Genomic DNA, 21,000 nt, shown 5'->3' with positions numbered 1-21,000 from the left:
TATATTCATTAAAATTAAAATGAACTGAATTTCACTCTCATTTACAAATGTTTCTTAATTCTTGGGGGGAAAAAAAAAAAAAAAAAAAATATATATATATATATATATATATATATATATATATCAGGGGTGAATATTCTGGGTGTGTGGTGCTCATCCATGAAATATCAGTATCACCGATATTATATTTTTGCATTTATTCTTGTTAGACTCCCCTAATTGTTTGCAGACCGCATGATTCCTAAAATTAAACACACTACACTAATGCTTCATGAGGGAGTGGGGGGGGGGGGCTTTTCGACATGTAAACATTGCATCACATTCGCGTTAATAGCCCGGGTGTGCTTTGAAAATACATACTTTGAGCCCTTTGAAGAGATGTAAAGAGGGTGCAGTGGGTCAAATTCTTAGCATTCTAGTATTTTTAAATCGCTCAGAAGGTGAGGCTGGGTGAGCTCTCAATGTGAACTCACCCAGCACCTAGTGGCTGTGATTAGTTATTGTGTCAACCAATCCAATTGAAAATTGTCATTTGTCACGAGTTGCTGTTTTTGTTTTCTGAGTTTCGTCTGTTTTATGTGCGTGAAGTGTGAACTGACTTGGTAGGCAAGTTTTTAATATATAATTCTCCATAAATTTATAACTTTTTGCCCATATTTACAATGGGAAACAGTGTTGACGATCTACTGAATATCCCGTTTACTGCCAGAACTTTTGTGGATTGTATGACTGTGCTCGAAGGAGGTAAGCTTCGTCCTCCTCTTCCAAATTTACAGAGCATGCAAAAACTGATCACACGAGACACTTTTCTATTTCACAATACGGTAGAGTAGAATGGTTAACTGGATTCGAAGTGCAGTCAAGACTTTTTTGTTGGCCTTGTTTATTATTCTCCAGAGAGAAAAGCATTTAGAATAAGCGTGGATATTCTAACCTTAATCATTTAATAGCAGTAGTGCAAAAACATGAGCACTCTCAATCACATGTTCAGTCATTTTTAAATCTTAAGATGTTTTGAAAACAAAGAATTTATATTCTCCTTGACAAAGAAAAATTGAAGTTACTCATCATAATGAACAGGTAAAGAAAAAATGGAGACATTTTAAAAAGATTATTTGATGCTGTATGCTATTTGACTAAGCAAAAGTTTCCTTTGAGAGGTCATGACGAGTCTGAAGATTCAGCTAATCAAGGAAATTATAGAATATTTAAATGTGCTCCATAAGTATGATAATCTTTTAGGCATTTAAAAACTTTTAGCTTTAGCTATTGTTCATTTGACCTTTATGATTTCCATATTTAAAATTATATTAACACGTCTCATTCGCACCTGCATGTCTGTCCTTCCCTTATTGCCTGGTGGGTACTAGTTTTTAGTATGCAGCTTCCTCGTTGAGCGGTCGCATTTTCACAAAGCTTCAAATCCATCCAGACACTTCAATGCAATTAGCATTAAATGTCTGCATGATATCGAATATCTGAAATGCAATTCAAACTGATTTCAAGTTATATATATTCATTTTGCTTTTCATAAACTGAGCGCTTTCTGTATCCACTGGCTGTATTACAATCAGCTGTTAAACATGTTTTTTGGAACTGAAAACATGTAACAGTTTAGGACAAATGTGTTTAATTAGTTCTGTTCACATGCATGCAGCATAGTCTGTGGGTGGAGTATTTTTCCATAAGTGTGTCATTCGAGTTGTCTTACACTAATTGTTCCTAAATATATTACACAGATGTTAAAAATCTGTTTATTGTATTTAATGATAAATAAAGCTAATTGTTTCTCTTGCTTGTGCAGTTATAACATCTGTTGACATTGGAAATTTTTTTAATGGTATAGAGGCATTTTTATTCTAGTCTTCGGAAACAAAAGACAGTAAAAATTTATCTATTCCTGAATAAAAATGAATACTTCTGTGTATTATAAGACATTGATCTACAATAAAATATCAGAAATAGAAGATGTCTCAAATATGAGAAATCTTCTGTTACTGATAAGACAGAAGAGCCACTGACACTAAAAAGAAAAAAAAAAGTAATGAATGTAGGATTCCCGAAAGTGTGGATAATTTGATAATGATAGGATATTATGTATCCTGTTTTGCATAAAATGTATACCAAGTCTCAGTAAACAAAAGAAAATTCTTAAAAAACGGAGAACGAAATATACACAAACCAGAGAAATACACATAACATGCGCAACAAATTTTTTTTTTTTAATTATGCCATCCTAAATTCATTTAGTCATCATGTCTAGACTTATAGGATTGTGCTATTTGCTCTACCCAGCAACTTATAGGTTACACTTATCACAAATGTTAATCATTAATAATTTGTTTGCTATTAATGAAAGTATTTCTACTCACACTTATTCTTTCCTTTCATTTCCCATTCTCACATGGCTTATAAATGATGGTTCACATATTTTCACCTTTGAGTATTTCAAATATACCAACCAAATATAGCATTCTCCTTCATTGTTGTTTTCTAATAAATCCTAAAACAAACAGATTGTTCTCCTACTCTATGTAGTTTTGGTTACAATTAATTGATAAATTAAAGTATTCAAAGTTATCCTACAATTAATTGCATTGGAGCAATTAAGATGAGCGCTGATATGCTATGCACTCTCAAAACTTTCATACAACGATAAAAATGCAACGATACGGTCAAATTGACGTGAATTTTGTAGTGCGTGTTGCATAACTCGCACGACAACACACCCAACCAAAATGGGCATGCAACGCCACTGATATATATATATATATATATATATATATATATATATATATATATATATATCAGTGGCATTGTGTGCCCATTTAGGTTTGGGTGTGCTGTTGTGTGGCTTATGCAACCCATGTTGCAAAATTCAAGTTAATTTGACCATACGATTGCATTTTTATCGATGTATGAAAGTTTTAACAGTGCATACACATCAGCGCTCATCTTAATTGGTCCAATGCAATTAATTGTAGGATAACTTTGAATACTTTAATTTTATACTTTAATTATAAAGGTCATAATTATATCAAATTAAAATCTTACCAGAGGTATTTCATTCATGTGAATGAAAATTCACTAAGTTATTTGCAGGCACTAAGAAGTCAGGTATATGTTTACATCCACTGCTTTCTCTCCGATTTGACATCTATCAAATAAAGAGGTGCCAACAGCTATTCTCTTTATTATATATTTTATTTATTATATAGAGCCTCTTTATTATATAAATTATATAAATTGCTTAATAATTTGTTGGATTTCCGGGCCATGCAGGGGAAATGAGGATATAGATACTGACTTAAGAAGGACAAAAGAGATGTTTGGTGCCCAGATGGCAGAAGAAAGACCATGATTCTGATGGTTAGTGCAGATTGTAGTGCTTTAGAAGAGTGGCAGTGTGAGGTTTGGCAGTGTTGGAGACTTGACAAATGACAGATTAATTTAGAAGAAAATTGTTGATAAAGTTAGTAATGATGTAAAATTCATTATTTAGTGCTATCATAGTATCCTGTACACTCTGAGGGTACATATCAGGAAATAATATTTAACGTTAATGTCTTATATATTTTGATTCATTGGCATACAGTTAAAGAGAGGAATAATTTATGCTAAATAGTAAAGATATGCAATAATTAAACTATCCTGATACCATAATTTTTGATAACTACTTAATTATCTAAGTCTTGATCATCACACAACTATGAACTTAGTGTTTTGATTAAATTTCTTCTAGATTATCTGAACATTGTAGTTTACTATAGTACAGTCAATGCATTTAGTATAACAAATTGCCAAGTCCTAGCCAAATCACAATAGCATCAGAACTATTCTAAGGCAAATTCCTTATAGTAAACCTTTTATCATAATGAACTATTCTGAGTTTATTATTGTGGGAGTTGACTGTATATATAGATTTTGTTTTTTGTAATTTACTGCATCTCACTGCTAAAGAAATTAATTTTACACTGGTTAGGAGATGGAGTTACAGAAACCTTTTTCAATGTTTTATACTTATTAATCTGTTTTGCCATTTCAGACAAAATATGCAAAAATTCCAGGTATGGATGATAGTGGAAGGACTTGCAATGCAGCAACACAGACTGAAAGGGTAAAATTTAAATTTTCTAAATATTGATTACTCTGATTTGCTGTCATATCAGTGCAGTTTTTATTTTATTTTCCTCCATTTTTTGATCTTCTGTAGCTCCAATATTGGTGATACCCTTTGGTTGGAAAAACCTGGAGTTGAATCACACCTAGGGTGCATCCTAGGATGGAGATGGCAACATTATTACTCTAGGAAACATGATCCCCCCCCCTTGCAAAATAGGCAAATTGTCCAGAAGAAGATGCGATTAATAGGCATAATACCCTGGCCTCAGAGACAGTTGCTTTCAGCCATAATTCCAAAAATCAATAAATAACCTGAGTTTTTTTACTTCAAGATGAACAAGAGTGGTTTTTAAGTCGCTATCCAATTTTGAAATCCATTATTTTTAAAACAAATGATAATGATTGCTATCAGATTTGTATAAACTTCAATAAAATTTTATCATTATTATTATTTTTTATCTTGATCTTTCTGCATCATCATTATTTACATACAGGGTGTTCGGGATAAATTTGACAGTTTCGTAAGGAAAAAGAAAATCTTCTTTGTATCTATTAAATTTAATGAATTGACAAAAAAACATTACAGGCAGAGTTAATTACAATACTATCAACAAGATTTACTCAAAATAACCACCATTAGCATCGATCACAGCTTCAATTCTGCTTCGGAACCTCGAACAAGCTGATGCTACAGTCTCCCTGGGAAGGGCCGCAAAAACTGTTTTAATTTTATCCATTAACTGGGCTTTTGTATTACTGGAAGTGCGATTGGTGTCTTTTTCAACTGCGCCCCATACAAAATAATCCATGGGGTTAAGGTCTGGGGAGTTTGGAGGCCAAACATTTGGACTGGTGAAGTCGTAGAAATTTTCAGACAACCATTTTTGACTTTTCCCAGAGGTGTGGCAAGGGGCCGAATCCTGCTGCCATACATACGGCCTACCATTGGCTACCCTTGTTATCCAGGGCTTGACTACAGTTAGCAACTCCACGAACAAAGCCCGAATTCCAATGCCAGGGTTCTTCAACACCTGTTCCTGCAGATTTGCGAGGAATTCTGCTGTAAACGCAATCAGATCGTCTGCTAGGGATCTTTCTTCTTGCTACATCCTCGTAGTCACCATTGCAAGTCTCTAGTTCATGCCTGATTGTTTTTACTGTATTCAGGGAGCATTGGGCAGCAGTCGTAATATCCTTATTTTGATGGCGGGCACGAATCATCATGATACAAGTTATTCTCTTCCATGATTCAGGTGGGTTCCAGCTATCCATCCTTTCTGACATCTTGTATATGAATGAAGGAGGGTCCAAACTTTTAAATGAAGAGAAGTGTGTGTTAATACATGTAACTTACGGAAAAATATAATTAATTATAAATATGTCAAATTTATCCCGAACACCCTGTATATATGGCTATGATGACACTTCTTTAGAAAAGGGTGGATGCAATAACTTTAGAATAACATCTTTCATTTCTCAACATGTGTGATATTGGTTTTGATATAGTACGTTTTGAGCGCCAGGAATGGTGGCTATGTTTTTATTTCAACAGTAGATGTATCATGGAAAGATGTATCATCAGCATCTTCATTCATTATTCTGTGATACCTGTCAGTCAGCCACTTTTCTATTTATCACAAGCTTATTTGCATACTTATCCCTCTTAGTTTGTATACCAACCAACAACATAAATCCTCTTAAGTATCTTGGAAAAATCCAAAAGTATTGTGGTATATCTATTCCCTTTGTCTAACATTTTAAAATGTGAACAGATTGCTAAGCAACACTTACTTTAACAAGCCTGTGCTGTCCTCTATGAAGGATCAAAGCTCTATATACCTGATGCAGATCCTTACCAACTCTTCAGTACATTCATGACTAGTCTAGATATACAGATTGGTTTATAATTGGGTGCATCAACCCATTTCCATCCTTGTGTAATGGAATTGTCCTCCTTTCGCTCATTAGGAGTAGTCCTTTTTAGACTCAAGTTAAACAATCAAGTTGGGATGGTTGTTAATTCTCTTGCACATTCCTTTAACATCCATGCTAATATCCCATCCGATCCCACTGTGGTGTTTCTTTCTTTTAAGGTTACTCGGTGGTCAGCATTCATTGTGAAGAATTTAGGGAGACAAAAACACACGTTGGAGTAATTACTTTATTTATAACTATGAGAATAACATGACATTTCGATCTCTGTGTCGAGGTTGTCATCAGGAAAATATACATATGCACAGGACACAAACTAAATGACACTACACAAAATAAATCTACATTTTTTGTTAATCGTTTACCCTAGCTTGACCTCTGGATCTGGATTATTATTATTTATTTATAAATAAATAAATAATAATAAATAAAAAATTATGCACAAATATAAATAAATTAACAAAATAAATTGTTTTATTATACTAATTAACATAATTAGTATAATAATATTCAAATGATAAAAAAGAATAAAAATAAAGTTTTATAAGTGGAACTACATTAAACATATCTCTACAGTCTTCTTATATTATTACACCACTAGAAGCTATGATATAATAGTCCACTCCACTATATAGCATAGTAAAACCATCTATATCTTTAGTTCCCCTTAATTTCTTTTTTTGTTTCTGTTATCACAGGTATATTAATGTTTTAGTTGTTTTACTAATTCTAATTCCTTTGTTGTTATGCTTCGCACATTTCATGTGGCTACTTTTAAAAATGTTCAAGGGTCAAAGTTGTATAACTGACAGGAGACCTCTACATAGCCTTTAAAGGAATGCGGAGAACCGACCAGAGCTTCTGACCTAATGTCCAATCCTCACCTTCTTGTGGCGCATCCTGTTGGGTATCTACCTGGATACTGAACGAACGAGGATGGGCTGGCAATTTGGGATTTAGCCGACCAAATTATATTCTTATTGGCTTAAACCAATTCAGAAAATGATGGTACAGCATGACAAAATTTCATGCAGGCTGGGGCGTCACCCGGTTAAACAAGGCCACCGTTGTTTTCGCCAGGGAACCAGGGCGAACAGCGAAAAGTCAGTTACTGGAACAAATCTGAAAACACACCCCAACTCAACATCACCAGAGTTAAAGATCAGTACTATCAACATAATGGCAAATAACTGAATGGCAAAGAAATGGAGCTAGCTGAGGAATTAGATAAGTACCAGATCGACATAATAGAGGTGACTGAAACAAAAAAGACAGAAACTGGCGAGATCTTTCTGAGCAATTAATACAAAATGTTATATTCAGGAAATGACAATCAAGGAAAAGAAGGAGTAGCCATAGTATTCAACACAAAATATGAGGCTAATCTTCTTGAATGGCAGGCAGTCTCAAGTAGAGTAATGTGGGCAAATATGAGAATGGGGAACTGGACAATGAGATTTATTTGTGCCTATGATCCCACAGAAGGTTCTAGTAAGGTAGAAGTGGAGGAATATTTTGATGCTTTAGAAAAAGCAACTGACACAATGAAAAGGAAAAGTTGGTCCTTGTTGGGGGGATCTAAATAGCAGAGTAGGAAATGATTGTCAGACATACAAAAATATTTTGGGAAAATTTGGAGAAAAGAGCAAAGCCAATAATAATGGCAAATAACTGTTGGATTTCTGGTCAGGATATGGACTGGTTATTACTAACACCATGTTCCAACATAAAAATGTGCACAAATTCACACGTAGAGAAGAGGCAAGGAATAAGAAAAGTCTCATTGATATGTTATTGTTGATAGTGATGTTTTCTCCCTGGTGCAGGACACCAGTGTGTACAGAGGATTTGAAATTGGATGTGATCACTATTTAGTCTTGAGCAGGATAAAATTGAATTTCGTATTGAAAAGAATAACATGTAAGAAAGTTTTAAAGCGAATAAAAGTTGAGCAGCTCTCAGATGTGAACTGTAGACTAAAATACACAAAGATTATTGAAGAAAAAATGAAAGAGTTTGAGAACAGTAACCAAACCTTGGGGATTCAGTAGCAAACCTTGAAGAAAACCCTGTTCGATTCAGCCAGAGAGGCATGTGGTGAGGTTGTCTGCAAGGATAGAAAAATCAGAACTCCATGGTGGACACAGGAAGTTAAAGAGGCAGTGAAGAAAAAAAAGAAAGCATATCAAAAGTTCCTGGCAAATAAGTCAGCTTGTGCTCTTAGAGAATAGAGACAAATGTAAGAAAGCTAAACACTGTGTAAAACTAGCTAAACAAAAGTCATGGGAGGACTTTGGAAAGAACATAGAAAAAAAATATCAAGAAGGTGGTAAGATATTCTGGAGGTTGTTGAAGAAGCTTAGAAATGGAGGAAAGAGTGCTGTAAAAGGAGTTAGAGATATCCTTGAAGTATGGAGTAATTACTTTGAAAAATTGCTAAATGAAACAAGCAGTGATAGCACAGTAGTAAAAAAAACACTCAACAGGCATACAGTCAGGAATATATATCCATACTTGAAGTAGAAAAACCATCAAAAGGCTTGAAATGTGGAAAGGCAGCAGGAGTAGATGATATTCGACCAGAAATGCTGAAATATGGTGGTATAAAAGTCTTACAGTGGCTGCACTGCATAGTTCAGAAAGCCTGGACAGAGGGATGAATTCGCAATGATTGGAGTAGAGCTCTAATAGTACCCATATATAAAAAGGGAAATAAAACTGAATGTGAGAATTACAGGGGGTATTTCCCTACTGAGTGTTCCTGGCAAGATCTATATAAGCATGCTTGAGAAACGGTTGAGACAAATTGTGGAAGAAAGCTTGGTGAAGAACAAGCTGGATTCAGGCCAAATAGAGGCTGTCAGGATCAGATCTTCACTTTACGACAAACAGTTGAGAAAGCATGGAAATATAACAAAGATCTGTATTTAAGTTTTGTCGATTTGGAAAAGGCATATGACACGGTGCCAAGAGAGAAGCTTCAATACGCTATAGTTATATGGTGTCAATGGGGCATTATATTAAGCAATACTTAGTCTGTATTTGAGTTGTAAGTCGGCAGTTAGAATTGAAGGAAGTACAGGAAGATGGTTTAATGTTAAATCTGGTTTGAGGCAAAGATGTACATTATCCCATCTGTTATTCATTATCTATATGGATCACATTATGAAGGAAAGTGGTGTTAAACATGATATCAGAATTGGAGGTGTTAATGTCAGCTCTTTGCTTTATGCAGATGATGTTATACTTCTAAATAATCTGCTACAAGTTTGCAAGAGTCCCTGACTAAATTGAATTACTGTTGTAATTGATATGGTATGAAGGTCAGCATTAAAAAGACAAAGATAATGAAAATAGGTAGAATTGTTGAAAATATCAATTGTGTTGTTGTGAACGGGGAACCTGTGGAACAAGTAAAACATTTCAGCTACTTAGGCATGATTTTTTACTGAAGATGGTAAATTAAATATGGAAATAGACAACAGAATCAACAAAGCTGGTATGGTAAGAAGTCAATTGAATAAATCCATATGGAATAAGAGAGAAATTAGTTGGAACACTAAATTCTAGTGTAAACTAGATAGTGTTCAAACCAGTTTTAACTTATAAATATGAGAGCTGGGTCAGAAGTAAAACACTTGACCAAAGTCTAGAGACCGCAGATATGAGAGTCCTGAGAAAGATTAGAGGCATGAACAGATGGCATCAATGGCAGTATCATATTAAAAACGAGGATATTAGGAAAGAACTTGACATTGTTGGCATCCAGGAATGCATTAGCAATGCTAATCTCAGGTGGTATGGTCACTTAAACAGAATGGGCGAGGAAAGATTAGCAAACCAAGTGTTCTCTGCCAGGTTGGCAGGAAAACGACCCGGAGGAAGACCAAGATATAGATGGATTGATACGGTACAATGTGCCTTAGACGATAGAAATATAAGATCTGATAATGATAATATTGGAGCCTTGACAAGTAACAGACTAATTTGGTGGAAAATTGTAGATAGGAAGTGAGTAATGATGTAAATTTTTCATGTAGTACTATCATATCCTCTACACCTCTTGAGGGTACATGTCAGGAATTTGATGATGATGAAGATTCCTAATCAGTTACTTTTGTCCTTACTTGGTCATTTTCTGTTGTTTCGGTCTGATGAATTTTCCAGTTCAGGTGTCTGAGTTGTAGAAATGTTTTACTTTGTAAGGCAGCCAGCCTTATGCAAAGCCTGATGTGCCTGATTTTTGACAAGGGTGGCAATGTGACTGAGCATGGATATAAAATTCAGTGTGGGTTTTCTTCTAAAAGATAGAAAACTGATGACAGAAAAAAAAGAAAACTGGCTCATTTCCATGTGATGATGAATAAAGAGATTTGAAAAAAAGAAAAAAAAAGCAATGTGATAATCCTTTTCTGCTTCAAGAGTAAATTGTATTTGAGAATGATCAGCATTGATATGTAATGAATCTTAAAGTGTAGTAGGAGATCCCTGTCATATACTGCAAAAATATCACACACACATACCTATACCATAAGCAGATCTGCAATGGATATTATTGAGCAGTCACATTCAAATCATTCCATAAAGTAGTTACAAGGATAGGAGAAGATTACATTTGATGGTACTCTCAACTTGCTGGTAAAACTAGTTTGGACAAGTGAAGTAGTCAAAATGGATGACAAAAATCGAAAAAAAACCTCAATGTGGGGGTATACACTCCCACAGGGGGCAATTAGAAAATGATGTTGCATTCGTCACCTCATCACTGATATACTCAAAACACTCACCATGTTGGTGAGGGGAGACATCAAAATCTTTGAGGCGTTGAGGTGGGGCATGATCCAAAAAAGTTGGGAAATATTGATCTAGAGGAACATGCGAAGAGAGAGACAGTATTTACGCTGATTAAGACATCACCAGGGTGAAGATGAAATTGACATTTTTTTCTTTAAAGTGAAAACTGTTCTTAATAAAAGGTTTGTTTAATCTACGAAACCTGAGAGTAAACATTTAAACATGGTGAACCAGTACATTTAATTGTTGGAAGTTTTCCCACTTGGTTACACTATAAATTAAAGATACCAAAAAATTATATTCTTGGTTTAATCCTTTAACCAAGTGTGAGCAAACATAGTTTGCGCCTGAAGTATTTTCAGGACTGGGACAACTCATATATAGAAGCTTATGACTTCATATCACTTGCTTTGGTATCCCATAATGCAAAAGTGCATATCCTTATGGACATGTATAATGCTGTGCAATATGGGAAGGATTACTACCCAGACTGGTTTCAACCTTTATTGAGGTCTCATCAGTGGGAGCCAGATCCATAGGTGAATGGAGATTTAAGATTAATGTCGTTGTGGTCAGATGAATGAAGATATCGGCCAGACGGTGCTGACATTCCCCATTCATTTGCCCATGGTACCAACGGCGCTAAAAACGTTGTTGCAGGTGATCTTAATGAGTGTGGGTAGATGAATGGGGATTTCAGTGGGACTACACTGTTATACCCATTCATTTGCCCAAAGAAAATCGGAAACTGATACCTTTTATTTGTCTAATAAAAATTAAAACTTTGTTCAGTGAGTTTGTTTGTACACTTTTAATCATTTAATTCCAACTTAATTATGTTTCCATATGTATTCAACACATGCTTTTAGATTTATTGTATTATAAAAGGCACAGTTTTTCCAAAATGTTGGTAATCCCCACATACACTTAAAAAGTTACATAACTTAGTGGTCCGTAGAATTGTTTTAGGCATTTTACTGGTCCTGACTTAAAAAGGTTGAGAAATGCTGTTCTAGAACATCAAGATGATATTCTACTTCACTAGTCTGATAAGTTTAGTGTGGCCAGCCATTCCTTTTCGACTAGGCATAAAATGAATTGAAATAACTAAAGTTCTACACAAAAGTTATTTCTTGCTTGAAAGACTGTATAAAGTTGTGAAATCAGTCTATGAATAGACTGAATCTCAACAAGAACTGTTAAAATTTCCCAGTTTTGGGAAGCCATCCTAATTAACACTCCTGATTTCTGTGTTCTAATGAATTGATAATTATTTAAAATGTGTTTATTTGAATTCTAATAGTTATAGATGGAGTTATCCTCCTGCAGTTAATATCACATAGTACTTAGATTTCAACTGTTATTCTAATTTATCTCCTTTTGTTTGTATGCATTGATAATTTTTATGAAACTTAGCTAACAATTCTGTATATAGTAAACAAATTTTCCTTATGTAAGTGTTATTGTTCCATAACTGTTTTTTATGCCATCCACATACATCTCTGCTTTTTGTTCTAAATATGTTATTAATTATAATTATTGAATATTATTGATTAGAAAGCATAACCTTTTTCAGACTATTTTCATTTCGGAATTACATTTCATGAATATGTTTAATTTCAGATTCGTTCTTGGGCTGCAAGTGATACAACTACTTCTTTAGATGAATCATGTGGAACTCTAGTCAGGTAAGGAGTAATTCCAGTTTACTATTATAGGTAAATAATATTTGAGTAACCTACATATCAGTTTACTCATTTTAATTTTTAATTAAAATGATTAAATTTTAATCATTTTAAATTTCAATGTTTATTTATACATTGTCATATAGATTAGAATTATTTATTTCTCATTAATTTTATGCTTTGTGTGTTAATTACTTAAAGAATTTGAGAAATAGAATAATTATTGAATAATTTCATAATGCTTAGTTTTATGAAATTGCAGTTTCATGGTATCATAAAGCTGAGTTATATAGTCAACATCTTAAGTAAATCATTTATACAATAAAACTGTTAATTTCCTAAAATCTTTTCCATCTATATCTTGGGCTCCTCTCAGCCTTCATCTCTATCACATCTGTTTCAGATATGCCTATCATTTCATTGTCTATTCAGTTGCCTTGTTTTGACTAACTAATGCCATTTTAGATGAGGCTATAAATGATTTTTTGTTGCCTGGTATCAAACTACAACCTTGTTTTACTTGGAGGGCTGAAGTGTCTGGAAGAAGAGGTGACATGTTTGTTCTCTAGTACTTAATGGGCTGTAGGCTTCCATATCTCTTGTGAATGGGATCATCATTCAAATCAAAAAAAAAGAAAATCCTAATTCCTTAATACTCTTAAGGGATGTACCAGATATTATGATAGATCAACACAATTCTTTCATGACTTGATTCCAATTGGTGTTAGCTTTAATGTTATCTGTGACATCTTAATCAAGAGCAAAAATAATTAAGTAAAAATAGTAAAAAAAAAAGTTAAGTACTGGACACAATACTTATTGCTTTAGAATTAGCAACAAATGCTTTGCAGTAAACTTGACAAAGTACTCTTTAGAATTAGCAACAAATGCTTTGCAGTAAACTTGACAGTCCATAAGTGGAGAACAGGCAAGTCATTTAAAGAGACAGAATACAAGGTAAGTGTGAATCAGTAAATCCACAACAACATTTGCTGTATAGTAAAAGGATGACATTGAAGAGATGATTAATTATTTTTGATATTTATGTAGGATGAGAATCATCCATACTTTAAGGATAGAGAGGAAATTATTCAGATTTAAATTCAGGCTGTGTTACAGGACCTCTGAACTTTCTTTGAAGAAACATTCATACTTAAAATGTGATTACCCTTTTTCATAAATTTATATTTATGAAAAAGGGTAATCACATTTTCCAATTTATATAATTTTCCAATTTATATAAAGAAAATTTCTAACTGTGTGTATATATGTATATTGTATGTGTGTATATATATATATATATATATATATATATATATATATATATATGTATGTGTAACTTGAAATCAGGGTTAAAAGCTAGCTAACTTGGAAGAGACCTACAGCAATCATTTTAAGGAATGTGAAGAAACAACTAGGCTTCTGACCTAATGTCTAATCCTCACCAGCTCGTAGTGCTCCCTGTTAGTAGGTATATACTGATACTGAACAAATGAGAAAGAGCTGGCAATTTGGGATTTAGCCATTCAAATTATATTCTGGATTGGCTTAAACCAAAAGATATAGTACAACAAAATGATAGGTTATGTTGACTGGTGCATCGTCCTGGTTAAAAAAGGCAAGAGTTATTTTTGTCAGGAAGGAGGGCAAACAGTGAAAGGTTAGCTACTGTAATGAACTCAAACACAGCATTAGCAGAATTCAGGATAAGCACGATGAACATAAGCATTATCAACAGAAAATAAGTAGAATTTGCAGAAGAGAGAAATTAGCAAAACAAACAAGACAAAAGCCAGTCTTTATTAGAGATATAAATAGCAGAGAGATAATGAATGCCAGACACATTGAAATGTTTTGGGAAAATCTGGAGGAAAGAGTAAAGTCAATAATAATAGTTACTATATACTGCTGTATTTCTGTTCAGGACACACACTGGTTATTCTAATACTATATTCCAACATACAGATGTGGGCATCAGATCCAAGGAATAAGAAAAGTCATTGACTGTATTGTTGTTGATACTTATATCTTCAGGTTTGTTTGGGACACAAGATTATATAGAAATCTGGAACAGCAGATGATCATCTTTCACTTCTCAGCAGGATGTAAGTGAATATCATATTGACAACAAAAATATATAAGAAAGTTTAAGAAAAAAATCAAAGTGAAGCAACTTTCAGATGTGAACTATACATTCACTATTATTCAAGAAAAACTGAATACCACAATGTTAAATGATGGAACAAAATGACAGAATTTTATTCTTGTTGAATTGGGATGGTCACCTGGTTCAACAAGGCCCCTATTGTTTTTATCAAGGAACCATGGCAAATAGCACAACATCAGCTACTGGAACAAACCCCAGAACACATCACAACTCAACAGCAGCAGAGTTCAAGATTGGTACTATCACTGTAGGAAGCATCAATAGAAAAGAAATGGAACTAGCAGAAGAATTGGTTAAGTACCATATCAACATAATAAGCATGACTGAAACAAAGAAGATCAAAGAAAGCAGAAAATATAAAATGTTATATTTAGGCAATAACAATCAGAGAAAAGAAAGCACAGCTGTAGTATTCAACACAATATGAGGATAATCTTTCTGAATGGCAATTATCAAGTAGAGTAATGTGGGTAAATATCAGAATGGGGAACTGGACAGTGAGACTTATTTGTTGTACGTGTGGTCCCACAGAAAATTCTACTAAGGAAGAAATAGAGGAATTTTTCTGGGCATTAGAAACGGCAGCTGACACAATGAAAAAAAGGAAATGTTGGTCCTTGTTGGAGATTTAAACAGCAGAGTAGGAAATAATTACCATTGATATATAAAAATGTTTTGAGAAAATTTGGAGAAAAGAGCAAAGCTAATGGGAAGTGCCTGCTGGATTTATGTTCAGGACATGGACTAGTTATTACTAACACCATGTTCCAACAGAAATGTGCACAAAATCACATGGAGAGAAGATGCAAGAAATAAGAAAAGTCTCATTGATTATGTATATAGTTGATAGTGATGGTTCCATTGTTGTTTAATTTGTATATAAATGTTATAGAAAATGGCTTAAAGGGAGATATTCAGTTGTTTGCTGATGATGCAAAGTTGGGTAGTGCAATAAAAAATCAAGCTGATGTTGAACGTTTGCAGGATGATTTAAATAAGCTGGTAGAATGGGCAAAAGGTAATAGATGTCAGTTCAATGTGGAAAAGTGTAAAGTTATGCATTTTGGGATTAAAAGATTACCATCTGTGTACTACATTGATGGAACAGTACTCCAAGAGATTGATGAGGCTAGGGACTTAGGGGTGTTGGCAGATAGGGAGATGAAGTTCAGGGGACACATTGCTAAGTTGTCCAAGATTGCACATAGGATTACTTGGTTGTTGAGGAACACACTGACATCCAGAGATAAAGGGGTTATTATTCCCCTTTATAAAGTGTTATACTTCCACATTTGGATTATTGTGCTCAGGTCTGGTCACCTGGATTCCTTGGAGATGAGGAGGCTGTGGAAAGGGTTCAGAGAAGAGTGACTAAGTTGGTGAGCGATGTAAAAAATGCTCCCTACATTGATAGATTGAGAGCTTGTGGATTGCAGAGGTTGGTTGATAGGCAGAGAAGAGGGGATATGATAGAAACATTTAAATTACTGAAAGGTTTTTATAGGATTGATGCAGGGGAAATGTTTCAGCTGTATGATAGTGTTGGAAGAACAAGAGGTCATCCCTGGAAATTAAAGAAGAGTGTGGTTAACAAAGGTGTGAGAACAAGGTTTTTTGCCTGGAAGGTGGTGAATGAGTGGAATTCATTGCCTGACTTAGTTGTGAGTTCTTCGTCTGTAAATGAATTCAAGAAGAGATATGACAGATATTGTTTTGCTAGTTTGGGTCTCCCTCGCGATGAGTCTACTGACTCCATGGAGATACCCGTAATAATAATATTGAAAAGAAGAACATGTAAGAAAGTTTTAAAACAAATCAAAGTTGAGCGGCATTTAGACTCAAATTCGCTGAACTCTAGACTCAAATTCGCTGAACTCTAGACTCAAATTCACAAACATCATTCAAGAAAAAAGGAAAGAGTTTGAAAATAAGAACCAAAATTGGAGATTCAATGGTAATCCCTAAAGAAAACATTGATTGATTCAGCCAGAGGCATGTGGTGAGGTTTACTTTAAGGATAGAAAAATTAGAACTCCATGGTTGGAGTCAGGAAGTTAGATGCAGTCATGGAAAAGAAGAAAGCATATTGAAAGTTCCTGGCAAGTAAGTCAGCTTATGTTCTTACAGAATACAGACAAATATGTAAGACAGCAAAACACTATGTAAAACTAGTTGAGTCATGGGAAGCTTTTGGTAAGAACATAGAAACTAAATATCAGGAAGGTTGCAAAATATTCTATTGGAAAAGCTTAGAAATGGAGGAAAGATCATTGTAAAAGGAATCAGAGATGATTAAGGTGACATGAAAAACTAAAGATATTCTAGATATCTGGTGTAATTACTTTGAAAGATTGCTAAATGAAACAAGCAATGTCAGCACAGTGGTAGAAAACTAAACAGAATGCAGTCAGGAATACATATCAATACTTGAAGTAGAAAAAAATCATCGAAAACCTGAAATGTGGAAAGGCAGCTGGAGTAGATGAAATTCAACTAAAAATACTGAAATATGGAAATATAAAAGTTTTATAGTAGCTGCATTGCATAATTCAGAAGGCCTGGTCAGAGAGTGGAATTGTAGATGATTGAAGTACAACTCTCATAATACTCATCTATAAAAAGATAAATAAAACTGAATGTGAGAATTACAGAGGAATTTCTCTACTGAGTGCTCCTGGTAAGATTTATGCAAGTATACTTGAGAAACGGTTAAGAACAACTGTGTAAGGGAAGCTTGGAATATAACAAGGATTTGTATTTAAGTTTTGTAGATCTGGAAAAGGCATATGACAAGTTGCTGAGAGGAGAGAGAGCTTCAAAATGCTACAGTTATATGGTGTAAATGGGACATTATATCAAGTAATACATAGTCTCTATTTAAGCTGCAAGTCAGCAGTTAGAATTGAAAATGGAATTTGAAAATGGAATCTGGTGACAAGGATGCACTTTATTTTCACTGTTATTTGTTATCTATATGGATCACATTATGAAGGAAAGTGGTATTAAATCTGATATCAAAATTGGTGATAACTTAGCTCTTTACTTTATGCAGATGATGTTATACTTCTGAATAAATCCAGTACAATTCTTCAAGATTCTCTGACTAAATTGAATAATTGCTGTGATAAATGCGGTATGAAAATCAGCAGTAAAAAGACAACGAAAATAGGCAGAAACATTGTAAACATCAACTGTATCCTGAATACAGAACCTATAGAATAAGTAAAATGTTTCAGCTATTTAGGCATAATAATTTTTAGTGCGTATGACAAATTAAATATGAAATAGACAACAGAATTAGTAATAGAATGACAGAATTAGCTTTACTAATTCTGTCAGCTGAATAAATTATATGAAATAAGAAAGAAATTAGTCAAAACACTACATTAGCTGTATACAAGACCATGTTCAAACCAATTTTAATTTATGGATCTGAAAGCTGGGTCAGAAATTAAACTTAATCAAAGACAAGATCACAGATACGACAATTCTGAGAAAGATTACTGGAGTGAACTTATGGCATCAATGGCAGTATCATATTTAAAATGAGGATATTAGGAAAGAACTTGACATCGTTAGCATTCAAGAATGTGTTAGCAGAGCTAATCTCAGATGATGTGGTCACTTAAACAGAATGGGAGAGGATTAAGCAAAACAAGTGTTCTTTGCCAGGTTGGCAGGAAAAAGATCCAAAGGAAAAGTATAGGTGGATGGATACAGTAAAAAGTGCCTTAAAAGACAGAAATATAAGATCTGATAATGTTGGAGTTCTTGACAGATAACAGATCAATTTAGAGGAAAACTGTTGATCGAAAGTTAGTAATGGTATAACTTTTGCGTAGTATCATAATATCCTTTACCCCCCCCCCCTCCCACTGAGGATACATATCAGGAATATGACGATGATTAAAGACTAGAGAATGCAGATGCTAGTGTACAGAGAATTGCAGACTCAACAGATGGCGTTAATGAAAGAATCGTATTAAAAAATGGAGGTATTTGGAAGGAAGTTGACATTATTAGCATTTCAGAATGTGTAAATAGAGTAACTCTCAAGTGTTGTAGAACTTAATCTGGATGGCACAGAAAAGTTTAGGAGGATAGGTGCTTTTTGATGGCATGAGGGGGGGGGGGGGAGGGGAAGTGGAAGACCAAGGATTTAGGTCTTGGAACAGTCTTTCTCAAAGTATGGTCTGCAGACCACTGGTGGGCCAAGTGGTTTCCCAGTCACCACAAGAGGATTTTGCCAGTAAATAAATATACATTTCTTTATCCTAGTTTGTAAATGTTCAGATAGTTTGGAGTTTGATATATTAAAAATTGTATTAATTAAAAGTTCTTTTGCATAATAATAACAATTATATTTGCCACACTCTGTATTTCTCATAACATGAGTACATATATTAGTACATAAAATCCACTGTGTTGCTTCCATATGCCCAGAAATGTGTGTTATGCTTCACCACCCTCATGAAGTGTAATATGGAATGGTTGCATCTGATTTCTGAGAATAATTGCTATGTGTACATTGTAATAACTTAATCAAGGTTAGTTTATTTTTAATCACTGGTCCTATTAACTGGCATATAAGGTTATAAAATGCTGGATTAAAACTGGTGTTTTGAAGAGTAAATATAGTGAAGTTTGTGAAAACATTAGTACAAAAAATGAGAAAATCATTCAAGATAAAAATGTCGTCATCAGCAATTTCCTGATATGTACCCCCAAGGGTTTCATGCTACTAAGACAGCATTACATGATTAAGTTTACATTATTATTTATTTCCTATCAATAATTTTCCTCCAAATCAATCTATTACTTATCAGCACCCCAATATTATCATATCTAACATTTCGGTCTTCTGTGGCACTTCTGACTGAATCAATCCATCTAGATCTTGGTCTTCCTCTGGTTTCTTTTTTGTTATATTAGCATCAAACATCTGTTTTTCTAACCTTTCCTCTCTCATTCTATTTAAGTGGCCATACCAACTTAAATTAGCTCTTCACACATTCTTGTATACTAACAATGTCATGTTCCTTTCTAATATCAATTATTTTTAAAATATGATTCAACCGTTGATGTTACTGTTCACTCCCCTAATTTTTATATCAGAACTCTCATATCTGTGGTTTTTACTCTTTTATCAAATGCTTTATTTCTACCCCCCCCCACCCCGCTCTCAGATCCATAACTTAACTGGTTTGAACACTTATTATTTACTGCTAGTTAGTTTTGGCTAATTTCTCTCTTATTCCATAGAAATTCATTCAACTGGTTCTCCACTATACCAGCTTTGCTTATTCTGTTGACTAAATTTAATTTGCCATCTTCACTACAAAACTCTCCCTAAATAGACAAAATATTTTACTTGTTCTATAGTTTCTTCATTGAAAATGCACTTGTAAGTATAATAATGAAGGAACATATTGGGTTGGCAAATAAGTTCGTTTGGTTTTTCAGAGTGGAATGAAACAAATTTTATTTAATATATATAATACATACTAGTCAGTTATATATTGACCTTCTTTATCAATGACCTCTTGCCATCTGTCCACCAACTTCATTATGCCGCATTCATAAAACTCCTGAGGTTTACTGTTGAAAAACTGATCCAGGTGTCTTTTGACAGCCTCCTCATTAGCAAAGGTTTTCCTGTTCAGAGAATTCTGCAATGATTGGAATAAGTGGTAATCAGAAGGTGCCAGGTCCGGTGAATATAGAGGATGTGGCAAAACATCCCAGCCAAGATGTAACAATTTACTCCAGAATGTTAATGATGTGTGGGGTATGGCGTTGTCGTAGTGAAAGACAACTCTTTTCCGATTTGCCAATTCAGGACGTTTTGTGTTAATTGCATGGGCCAGTCGCGTTAACTGTGAGCAATAAGCAGTTGAATCAATCGTTCTGCCTGACGGTAACACCGCATAGTGGACAACACCTTTATAATCCCACCACACAGAGAGCATTATCTTCTTTGGGTGCAATCCCACTTTCGAGATTGTTTGCGGCGGCTCGCTCTTCTGCCTCTATGATCTTCTATGTACCATGTTATTGTACATGACCCATTTTTCATCTCCCATAATCATCCGCTTCAAAAATGGCTCGTTTCCTTGACGACGTTGCAGCGAATCATAGATAGATATGCGAGCAGTCATATTGGCCTCAGTCAATTCATGTGGCACCCAAACATTGAGTTTTGAAACATATCTCAGCTTGTGCAAATGGTTTTCAATGCTTGTGTGGGATATGTTCAGTACTGCAGCAATCTCCCGCACTGTTTATGACAGATTTTTGTCG

The 21,000-nt window shown here is 34.3% G+C and overlaps 1 protein-coding gene across 1 annotated transcript in view; it reads left to right on the top strand.

Moving 5' to 3' along the window:
* Positions 1-21,000, top strand: part of LOC150110436 (uncharacterized) — a 286,950-nt gene that overhangs the window by 141,185 nt on the left and 124,765 nt on the right. The window contains exons 7-8 of the mRNA XM_090398515.1: positions 4,046-4,117; positions 12,472-12,536. Coding sequence (XP_090254641.1) covers positions 4,046-4,117; positions 12,472-12,536 — 137 coding nt within the window. The remainder of the gene's footprint in view (positions 1-4,045; positions 4,118-12,471; positions 12,537-21,000) is intronic.

The sequence above is a fragment of the Typopeltis vanoorti genome, chromosome 1 (genome assembly GCF_054136105.1).
Source record: "Typopeltis vanoorti isolate ZY-2024b chromosome 1, IOZ_Tvanoo_1.0, whole genome shotgun sequence".
NCBI lineage: Eukaryota > Metazoa > Arthropoda > Arachnida > Uropygi > Thelyphonidae > Typopeltis > Typopeltis vanoorti.
This window is presented reverse-complemented; position numbering and strand designations above follow the sequence as displayed.